This window comes from Trachypithecus francoisi, unplaced genomic scaffold (assembly GCF_009764315.1).
Source record: "Trachypithecus francoisi isolate TF-2019V2 unplaced genomic scaffold, Tfra_2.0 Lachesis_group6, whole genome shotgun sequence".
Classification (NCBI taxonomy): Eukaryota; Metazoa; Chordata; class Mammalia; order Primates; family Cercopithecidae; genus Trachypithecus; species Trachypithecus francoisi.
In genome coordinates this window covers 24,035,109-24,046,719 of record NW_022681471.1, presented here as the reverse complement: position 1 = coordinate 24,046,719, position 11,611 = coordinate 24,035,109, and the positions used below count along the sequence as shown (strand labels likewise).

Here is an 11,611-nt window from a genome sequence, read left to right as displayed (position 1 = left end):
CTCTAACTCCTGACCTTAGGTGATCCGCCCGCCTTGGCCTCCCAAAGTGCTGGGATTACAGGTGTGAGCCACCCCGCCCGGCCATTTTTTAGTTTTAAAGCATTTCCATATGGCCTGTGGTCTGTTTGGAAACGAGACATTTACAAAGTCAAGGAAATCATAGTTTGTGTGATCACCCAGGAACCTTGTAGGATATACAGATACTACTGAAGAAAGATAGGAAGGCACTTATTTTTAACTCGGAGTCCACCTGATACTCTTAGCACTGCCCTCCAAATTTCATTCTAAGTGCAATAAATTCATTTTAATATCTTAATTTTTAATCGAAGCAAAAGCAATACATGTGTATAGTTTTAAAAAATCAAACAGTAGAAAAAAGACATAGAATGAAAAGTAATAAAACTGTCCCTCCTTCTCAACTCTTGCATCCCCAAATCAGAAACACAAACTTTTACACATGCTTGTTTAGAGATTATACCCCTCTTTTTCAATAGCATGCCTTTATTACTATTTCTTGACTTGATGACATGAGGCATTTTCTGCTGACTTCCTGCCGCCCCCCTCAGCTCTCCTTCCCCCTGAATATAGTCATATCACTAATTTTTAACTCTTTTGTTGGCTACCTGGTTCAATGAATAGCAAAGTGGAATGCTCTAATTGGATTTTCTCATCACTGACTCCAGAGTCTTGATCCATGTGCCAATATTCAAACAGATTCCCTTTCTCACACTTTTAGCAACTGTTCAAAATCTGAGGTTGCTTCATATGTGAAACATGAGTTTCTTGCACAGTTTTTTAATGTTTTTCCCTGTAGTTTCTTTCTGTCATTTTTTTTTCCTTTGGGTCGAAGAAATGTCTGCCTTCCAGAACATGTTATTAATGTCCTCCAGCTTATTATTCAATCCATCTATTGCTTAGAGTTCATTCTATTCAATTGGGTCTATTCACTTCGATTCTAATTGGGAGCTTTGCCTGCTGTCTGAGCCATTCTTGTTCAGTTTATCTTTCCTTAGGTTTTTAGTTACCTTTCCCCGTTTTCCTTTTTTTTTTCTTATTGCATTCTGTGCCAATTGTCATTTCCTAAAGTTCGCGCTGTTTTGTTTTACGGATGCAAAAACTTCTCAGATATGTTTAAGGATTTTCAAATTTTTAAGCTGTATTCTGTTCCTTCCAATATTTACTTGAGAGTCAATTTTCATTCTGTCTTAGACGATTTTGGTTATATTGCAGGCTTTCCACAAATGCCGATTTTTTTTTTCTTTTTTTGCCACCCATTTATACTAAAAGATGAGGCAATGGAAAGAATGAGTGGCAAGTCTGCATGCAGGAGCGGAGTTGGTCGCTTTGCTCTAGGGTGGGTGAGCAGGTGGGTGGAAGTCAGCCATCCTGCCGAGGAGCCCCCAAATGCCACAAAGTTGGTGGCTCTAAATATATACCTGCAGGTGGACGTTGAGAATCACCGAGGCCAGGATGTAGAAGTAGAAGAAGTTCTTGCGCAGCCGCCAGGCCAGGTCGAAGAAGGTGAGCAGCGTGCGCGTGAGCGTCTTGCAGAAGGCGCCGTACGAGCCGCGGGTCCCCTGCGAGCGCGACAGCCGCGCCGCCAGGCCAGACAGGGCCGCCGCCGCCATGGACCTGATGCCGCCTCCAACATAGTGCCCAGAGCCTAAGACCTCCATCAGGCTCCGCTGACCCACCGACCGTGGGATAGAGGGATGGATGCGGGGAAATACGGGCGGGAGGCCTGCTGGGCGGCTGCTGATCCGAGCTGCGCTGCAAGGCGGAAGCCCTCCTTTCCCGGCAGGGCTCTGGCCCCAGCGGTCACTGGCGCCCTGCCAGGTTCCGCCCCGCCCCACGGGGTCCGCGTGGCCTAGAGTCAGTTTAGCCTGACTGTCCTGGCCCGGGCCCCAGAACTCCAGGAGGGGCAGGGCACGTGCTGACGTGGGAGACCTAGCTTCCTAACCCAGGCTGTCTTTTCTTTAATATTATGTTTAATTGTTAAGTTTTTTTCAGTTTTTAAGTTTTAACAAAAGCAACAGAAAACTTGCTCAAAACGATATAAAATGTCCTTCATAAGCATGATCTTGAGCAACTCAGAAGTACAAACCCATTTCCTGTTGTCTCAGATCCCTTTAGGAACGTTTTTCAATCCTCACCTCTGAGCTAGTACAAATATACAAAACCCACCACTTTTCTGGACTTTAAAATGTGTGCATTCTGCTTGAATAATTCAAGCAATACTTCTGTTTTTGTGTTAGATCCTTCGTATTCTTCTGATTGGAAAAGTCATTCAATCAAGTTTTTAGAAAGTTTCAAAGCAGAAATATGTAAAACAATAGAAAGCAAATTCCCTACACAGCTTCACTTTCCCCCCCACCCTTGCCACCAACTACTATTACGTTTACTGCATCTACTTCCCGACTTTATGTATTGACATATTGCTCTTACCTTTTCAAGAATGTACACCTACCTCACTCTCTTTGATGACTGAATAGTGGTCTATATATATATTGACTAATAATGGTCAATAATTTATTTAACCAGATCCCTATTGATGGACATTCTGAATGTTTCTAGTTTTTCATATGTCAAAAATTGTTTCAGTGACCATCATTGTACATATGAATTTACAAGTGGCAGAACAGTAGGAATAGTATGACCCCATCTTTATTTATGAAAATAATTACATATACAGATACATTTAGTGTCCAAAGCCAAAACATTTTACTAATACATGTGATTGATCAAAAAAGTTTAGAGATCAGGGCTCTATGTTACCTTGAGTGTTAACAATCTTAAATTTCTTTATTGCCAATATGATAGGTGATACAGTTCATTATTCTTCTAATTTGCATTCATTTAATTATCAGTGCAGTTGAGCAACTTTTCTAAATTTCTGAAGTTTTCAGTATTGTTTTTCTGATGGCTTGTAAAACATTAAACATTATAAATGTTTATTATGAGAAAAGTAAAATTCCTGGGCTCATAACCCCCAGAGAGAAAGACTGCTAATTTGTATATGTTTTTATCAATTGTTTGCATATATTTATAAGCACAAACATGTATACACACATAGATATATTTACAAATCGTAAAACAAAAATGGAATCAGATAGAACTATGCAGTCCAGGCGCGGGGGCTCACGCCTGTAATCCTAGCACTTTGGGAGGTTGAGGCAGGCAGATCACCTGAGGTCAGGAGTTCAAGACCAGCCTGGCCAGCATGGTGAAACCCCGTCTCTACTAAAAATACAAAAATTAGCTGGGTGTGGTGGCACTTGCCTGTGGTCCCAGCTACTCAGGAGGCTGATGCAGGAGAATCGCTTGAACCCATGGGTGGAGGTTGCAGTGAGCCGAGATCATGCCACTGCACTCCAGCCTGGGTGACAGAGCTATACCCCGTCTCAAAAGCAAACAAACAAACAAAAAACAAATAAAGCCAAACAAACAAAACAACATATACCCCCACCATTGTTTTTAAACATAATGATATGTCTTGCATATGTTCCCATGTTGATACTTTATTGGCTGTGTGTTATTCCTTATGGATGGCCAATAATTAACTGATCTCCTGTTGATGGATTTTTGGATGGTTTCAAATTTTTTGCAATCATAAGCAATTGTGAGATTAATATTTTGCATGCACATCATTTTACACCTTTCTGATATTTTCCAGGGATACATTCATAGAGGTGAATTCTTAGGTCAAAGGGTTTTCATGTAAGGATTTTGATACATATTGTCAAACTGCCTTCCACTAGCTTGTACTAATATATACATGAACATACCATCAGCGGTTCCTAACAATTAGCATTCACATTCTTTTAATCATTTGACATTCTGATAGGTGAAAAGGGTATCTCACTGTTGTTTTAATTTGCATGTTTTGATTACTAGCAATGTTGCTCCATTTTAGCCAATGTCTCATTAACAAGGCAAGTCACAGAGCAGATTCAAGAGAAAAGAAATAGATCCAAATATTAACATTTCATTTTTATGTGTATATAGCATTGCACATTTGTGTGAATGGAACCACTCTGTCAAAAGTTTTGCCATCTTACTGGGCACAGTGGTGGTTACCTGTAGTCCCAGCTTCTTGGGAGGCTGAGGTGAGAGAATTGCTTGAGCCCAGGAGTTTGAGACCAGCTTGGGCAACATAGCAAGACCCCCATCACTAAAAATAAATAAATAAGTAAATTAATTTTTTTAAAGTTTTGCAGTCTTAATTTTAATAGCTATTTCCAATTCCTCTGTAAAAAGTTGTACCAGGCTGGACGTGGTAGCTCACACCTGTAATCCCAGCACTCAGGAGGCCAAGACAGGAGGATCACTGGAGCCTTAGGAGTTCAAGAACAGCCTGGGTAACATAATGAGACCCTATCTCTACAAAAAAGTAAAAAATTAACTGGACATGGTGGCACAGGTCTGTAGTCCCAGCTACTCAGGAGGCTGAGGTGAGAGGATTGCTTGAGCCTGAGAGGCCAAGGCTGCAGTGAGGCATGATTGTGCCACTGCACCCCAGCCTGGGCAACAGAGCAAGACCTTGTCTCAAAATAAATTAAATGAAAAGTTATAACAATTCCCACTCCCTCAGGCAATTTACAAAACCGTTCATGTATCCATGCCCTCGCCCATATTATTATGTATTATTTTAATATAATGTAAAAGAAAATCATCATTCTTATTATTATTATTTGAGACAGAGTCTCGCTATGTTGCCCAGGCTGGAGTGCAGTGATGCGATCTTGGCTCACTGCAAGCTCTGCCTCCCGGGTTCAAGCGATTCTCCTGCCTCAGCCTTCCGAGTAGCTGAGATTACAGGCATGTGCCACCACACCTGGCTAATTTTTGTATTTTTAGTAGAGATGGGGTTTCACTATACTGGCCAGACTGTTCTCAAACTCCTGACCTCAGGTGATCTGCCCACCTTGGCCTCCCAAAGTGCTGGGATTACAGACGTGAGCCACCACGGCCAACCCTAGTTATTTTTAATTTACCTATATTTGATTACTGTTGTGGATGAATATTATGCTTATTGGTCATTTGTAGTGGTGTCAAAAGGAAGGGGAGCCAAATAGGCAGGATGACTGATGGCTAGGCAGAAGGCTTACAACTAGGCTGTGGAAACGCCAGGGGCGGTGGCTGTGACAGCAAGAAGAGGGTTAGGCAGCCTTCTCCTCACCTTTTCATAAATCCCTGCCCTTCAGGTTGCCCAGGCCTTGGCCCCTTGGCTCATTTCTATATTAAAATGTTTGCCTAGGCCGGGTGCCGTGGCTCAAGCCTGTAATCCCAGCACTTTGGGAGGCCAAGGTGGGCGGATCACAAGGTCAGGAGATCGAGACCATCCTGGCTAACATGGTGAAACTCCATCTCTACTAAAAATACAAAAAAAATTAGCCAGGTGTGGTGGCGGGCACCTGTAGTCCCAGCTACTTGGGAGGCTGAGGCAGGAGAACAGTGTGAACCTGGGAAGTGGAGCTTGCAGTGAGCCGAGGTCACACCACTGCACTCCAGCCTGGGCGACAGAGCGAGACTCCATCTCAAAAAAAAAAAAAAAAAGTTTGCCTAAGGCAGACAGAATAGCACAAGCAGCCTAAAATTGATAAATCCCACGAGAGCCCTAGGAGAGACACAGTGGTCAAAATGGCCTAAAGTAATGCATTAAGCAAAGGAAATGCCTCCTTCTCTCTCACGCTACACACCAAATATGAAACAGTAGAGCCGGGCGCGGTGGCTCAAGCCTGTAATCCCAGCACTTTGGGAGGCCGAGACGGGCGGATCACGAGGTCAGGAGATCGAGACCATCCTGGCTAACACGGTGAAACCCCGTCTCTACTAAAAAAATACAACAAATTAGCCGGGCGAGATGGCGGGCGCCTGTAGTCCCAGCTACTCGGGAGGCTGAGGCGAGAGAATGGCGTAAACCCGGAGGCGGAGCTTGCAGTGAGCTGAGATCCGGCCACTGCACTCCAGCCCGGGCGAAAGAGCGAGACTCCGTCTCAAAAAAAAAAAAAAAAAAAAAAGAAACAGTAGAATTAGGCCAAAGTTCTTGTCTTAGGAAAATTATACAAGTCATCTTTTGCTCTTCTTTCTCACAGTAGAGTGCATATACCTTGATTCTTTTTTCTGAACCACTCGCTCAATATATATGGGAAGAGGCCAGGCATGGTAGCTCGTACCTGTAATCCCAGCACTTTGGGAGGCTGAAGCAGGAGAGTTGCGTGAGCGCAGGAGTCCAGAACCAGCGTGGGCAATGCCATTTGTGGTGGCACATGCTTGTAGTAGTCCCAGATAGTCAAGAGACTGAGGCAGGAGGATTGCTCGAGCTTGGGAGATCAAGGCTGCAGTGAGCTATGATCTCACCACTGCACTCCAGGCTCGGTGACAGAGCAAGCCTCTCTCTCTCTCTCTCTCTCTCTCTCTTTCTCTCTCTCTCTCTCTATATATGTATTATATAGATAGATAGATACACACACATATATGTTATTTATATATGCTTATGTACATATATACATACATATACATGTACATATAGGAAGAATATAGTACATATACATGTAATTTTTTGCACTGCTACCATTGATCTATAGATAGTAGATTAAAATGTAATCTGAGGTTGTTGTGGTGCAAGATACTCAATTGAACATAGGTATTTACCTTCCCAAAACAAATAGAAACAATTATAAAGAAGTATAAATTCATTCGTAAAAGCAGTGGAGAGGGTGAGGATGGCAGAGCAAAGACTTTGACAGTTTCCTGAAATGAATGCTGATGGGATCAAACTGAAATAAATTAGAGTGTAGTACACCAATGATTCCCAGGAAAAGGCTGCAGCATAGGTGGAAGCCATTTTCATGGAAGAGGCACCCCCTGCTCTCCAGGTACAGAGAGTGGAAGTGGGAGGATCACATAAAATGAGATGATTATTTGAAGAACTATTTGGATCTATTTCTTTCTCTTGAATCTGCTGTGTGACTTGCTTTGGTCAGTGGGACATTGGTTAAAATGGTGCAAGCAAAAGCTGGAAAAGTGCTTTTGCACTGGGGCTTGCTAGTCTTGGAAACCTGCTGCCATCATGCAAACAAACCAGATGTGGAGAGATACATGCTCCAATCATCCCTTTTGGCCCAACTCATGGCCAACCAATCCCTAGAAGTAGTGTCACTAAAACCAACAGCAGCAGACCACAGACATATGAGTGAGTTCAGCTGATGCAAGCAGAAGACCAGCCCAGCTGAGCCCAGCCCAAATTGTCAACCCCCAACAATCGTTAACTAAATAAATGGTGGTTGTTTAAGCTTTCGGTGGTTTGTTTCACAGCAAAAACTGATAACCATGTCCCAGAAGAGAACTACTGAGTGACAATCAAAATGGTTTGACCCACAGTGATCTCTCATGGCAATTAATTGATCATAGGAACCCTAGGACTGATATAGAGACTTGATCTGCTTAACCAAAGGAATTTTGGCAAACAGAAAGTTGGATCACCATGATAGAGTGTCACAGCTTCTCAGTTCATATACCCAGATTCCCTAGAATAAAAGGGAGACTGAGTACCTTGAGGAAGGATGCTATGGCAGCATTGCAATTATGTACTATAAATATTCCCAGCTATTCCCAGCAAAGGTCTGCAGAAATTTACCAAGGTAAATGTTCAAATACACACACTCTTCGGGGATTATGGGACAATAGCTCTGAGCTGTCACTAATCCTGGGAACTCAACAACACTGTTGCCCACAGTCAGAGTGAGGGCTTGTGAAGATCAAATGATAATTGGAATTTTGGCCTAAATTCAACTCATGGTGGGCTCAGTGGGTCTATAAATCCACTCTGGTGATTTCCCCAGTTGCTGGATTTACAGTTGTAATCAATAAAACTAGCAACTGGCAAAACAGCTCAATTGACTTCCTGACCTGCAGAGTGAGAATTTTTATGATAGGAAGGGCCAGGTGGAAGCCTGGAACTTACTCTCCCTTCTAATTATAGCAGTGATAGCAAACACATACATAGCACTTATTACATGCCAGACATTCTTTCAAGCACTTTCATATGTTAGCATATTATTCCTCAAAACAGCACTACAAGGTAGGTACTATAATTGTACACATTTTACAGAAAAGGAAATTAAGGCATTATAAGCTAAAGTAACTTGCCCGAGGTCACTACTTAGTAATTGGTAGAACTGTAATGTAAACCAGAAACTAGCTTCAGAGTTCATGCTCTTAACCACTATACTACACTGTCAAAATAGTAAACCAAAATCAATACTACATGCAAAGGAAACTCACAGAAATTAGGGCCATCGTCAAGACTCACAAAATTAAGGAGTAGTGATCCCTATTACATTCCTTTTTGATGGACCTGCTTGACTAGAGAAGAATACAAAGAAAGCTTAAATTACAAGTGATATATATGGATTGGCCTTGAACAGGTTCTGGAGGCACAACAAAGATACCTAAGCAGCAGCTCACACTGCCAGTGTGTTCATACCAGCCACACTGCCTTCTCTTTCGCAACCCACACTTATGGTTTCATGGGGACTGCTTTGGGCTGAGTTGTGTCCCTGTCAGATTCATGTGTTGAAGCCCTAACCCCCAGAATCACAGAATGTGACTATATTTGGAGATAGGGTTTTAAAAGAAGTAACTAAGGTTAAATGAGGTCATTAGGGTGGGCCCTAATCCAACACCACTGATGTTCTTCTAAGAAGAAGAGATTAGGACACAAACACACGCATAGGGAATACCGTGTGAAAACACATGGAGAAGACAGCCACCAATAAACCCAAGCATAGAGGCCTTCAGAAGTGACTCAGTCCATTCCTGCCACTATGACAAAATACCTTAGACTGGGTAATTTATAAATAATAGAAATTTATTTCTCACAGTTCTGGAGCCTGGAAAGTCCAAGATCAAGTTGACAGCAAGTTCGTTGTCTGGTAAGGCCTGGTCTCTGCTTCCAAGATGGCACCTTGAACACTGTTTCCTCACATAGCAAAAGGGACAGAAGGGCAAAAGGGCCTAGCTAGTTCCCTCAGCCCTTTCACAAGGCACTGATCCCATCCATGACAGCAGAGATCTCATGGCCTAATCACCTCCTAAAGGCCTTACCTCTTAATACTTGTGCATTGGGGATTAAGTTTCAACATGAATTCTGGAGGGAACACAAACATTCAAATTGTAGCAAAAAGAAACCAATTCAGCTGACACCTTGATCTTGAACTTCTAGCCTCCAGAACTGTAAGGAAATACATTTCTGTTGTTTAAGTCACCTGTCTGTGGTACTTTGTTATGGCAGCCCTAGAAAACTAATACAGGGACCTCTCTCTAACCAGCTATTTGAAGAGTGGAACATTTAAAGCTATTTTAGCACATTTCTGCATGACCTAAGGGCACCAGCCAGAGCACATTATTGTAGATCACAGCCCCACACAGGGTAGCCAGAAGGTCACTGAAGAAGAGTCTTTTCTGCTAACATAATTTCAAGTGGCATATCTGGTTGTTCACTTTGCTTGGAAGGAGAAGTGGCCTAAGGTATGGCTCTACACCATATGGTCCAGGGACTTGGAATGAACAAAATTTATAGTGTTGGTAAAAAGGAGGTTTTGGGGAAGTGGTATGTGGTTGGACCTCTACTAATGGTAAATACATTTGTGTTCCATATAAATGCCCAACAGAGGGCATCAACTGTGATGGAGGGTCTTGATAACTATGTGAACAAGATTACTTGCATTAGAATGTCACCTCTTTCCCCAACTATCCTGAAGCTTACTCAAGGGGCCAATGTACAAAATGCCCATGGCTGCAGAGATGAAGGCTCTACATGGGCTCAATTGCATGGGCTTCCCTTCACCATGGCTGATCATAAAAGTTGTGTGTCCAATCCCAACTTCCCAGCAGCAGAGGCCAATACTGAACCCCCAATATATACCACTTCCTTGTGTGGGAGGGCAAGGGGACTACAATCAGCCATCTTGTGGCAGGCTGTTCATAAGATAATAACTTATGGGGCTGCTCTGCCTAAGGAGTAGCCATTCTTTATTCTTTTGTTTTCTTAATAAATTTGCTTTCACTTTATGGGCAAATGACATGAATAGACATTTCTCAAAAGATGTCCAAACAGCCAACAAACATATGAAAATATGCTCAACATCACTAATCATCAGGGAAATGCAAATTAAAACTACAAGGAGATACCACCTTACCCCTGAAAGAATGGCCACAATTAAAAAGTCCAAAAGCAATAGATGTTGGCATGGATGTGGGGGAAAAGGGACCACTTTTACACTGCTGGTGGGATATAAACTAGTACAACCACTGTGGAAAACAGTATGGAGATTTCTTAAAGAACTAAAAATAAAACTACCATTCGATCCAGCAATCCCACTACTGGGTATCTACCCAAAGGAAAGGAGTCATTCTATGAAAAAGACACATGCACTCGCATGTTTATAGCAGCACAATTTGCAATGCAAAGATATGGAACCAACTCATGTGCCCATCAACCAACGAGTACATGAAGAAAATGTGGTATAATACACCATGGAATACTACTCAGCCATAAAAAGGAATGAAATAATGTCTTTTTCAGCAACTTGGATGGAGTTGGAGGCCATTATTCTAAGTGCAATAACTCAGGAATAGAAAACAAAATATCATATGTTCTCACTTATAAGTGGGAGCTAAGCTATCAGGACACAAAGACATGAGAATGATATAATGGGACCAGGTGCGGTGGCTTATGCCTTTAATCCCAGCACTTTGGGAGGCCGAGGCGGGTGGATCACCTGAGGTCAGGAGTTCAAGACCAGCCTGGCCAATGGTGAAACCTCATCTCTACTAAAAATACAAAAATTAGCCAGGTGTGGTGGTGGATGACTGTAATCCCAGCTACTCAGGAGGCTGAGGCAAAAGAATCCCTTGAACCTGGGAGGTGAAGGTTGCAGTGAGCTGAGATCACACTACTGCACTCTAGCATGGGCAATAGAGCGAGACTCTGTCTCAAAAAAAAAAAAAAAATCAAAATCATATCAAGTGCCTTTTCTGACCACAATGATATGAAACTAGAAATAAGTAACAGGAGGAAAGTTCACAAATATGTGGAAATTAAACATGCTCTTGAGCAGCCAGTGAGTCAAAGAAAAAAGGGGAAATGTAAAAATATCTTGAGACAAATGGAAATACAGCATACCAAAACATATGGGATGCAGCAAAAGCAGTTCTAAGAAGGAAGCATATAGCAACAAACACCTACATCAAAAAAGAAAAAACACCTCAAACTACCTAATGTTACACCTCAAGGAACTAGGAAAAAGAACAAACTAAACCCAAAGTTAGCAGAAGGAAAGGAGTAATAAAAATAAGAACAGAGATAAATCAAATAGAGAATAATAAAGCTATAGAAAAATTAATAAAACGAATTTTTGAAAAAAATAAAATTGACAAACCTTTACCTAGACTAAGAAAGAAAAGAGAAGACACACAAATAAATGAAATCAGAAATGAAATTGAAGACGTGACAATGGATGCCTCTGAATTTTTTTTAAAAGGTATCATAGGCCGGGCGCGGTGGCTCAAGCCTGTAATCCCAGCACTTTGGGAGGCCGAGGCGGGC

General features: G+C 42.1%; 1 protein-coding gene across 1 annotated transcript in view; it reads right to left on the bottom strand.

Moving 5' to 3' along the window:
• Window positions 1–298: 298 nt before the first annotated feature.
• SMIM10 (small integral membrane protein 10) overlaps window positions 299–11,611 on the bottom strand; it is a 35,201-nt gene continuing 23,888 nt past the window's right edge. The window contains exon 2 of the mRNA XM_033202003.1: window positions 299–1,933. Within this exon, the coding sequence (XP_033057894.1) occupies window positions 1,425–1,933 (509 nt within the window). The 3' untranslated portion in view covers window positions 299–1,424. The remainder of the gene's footprint in view (window positions 1,934–11,611) is intronic.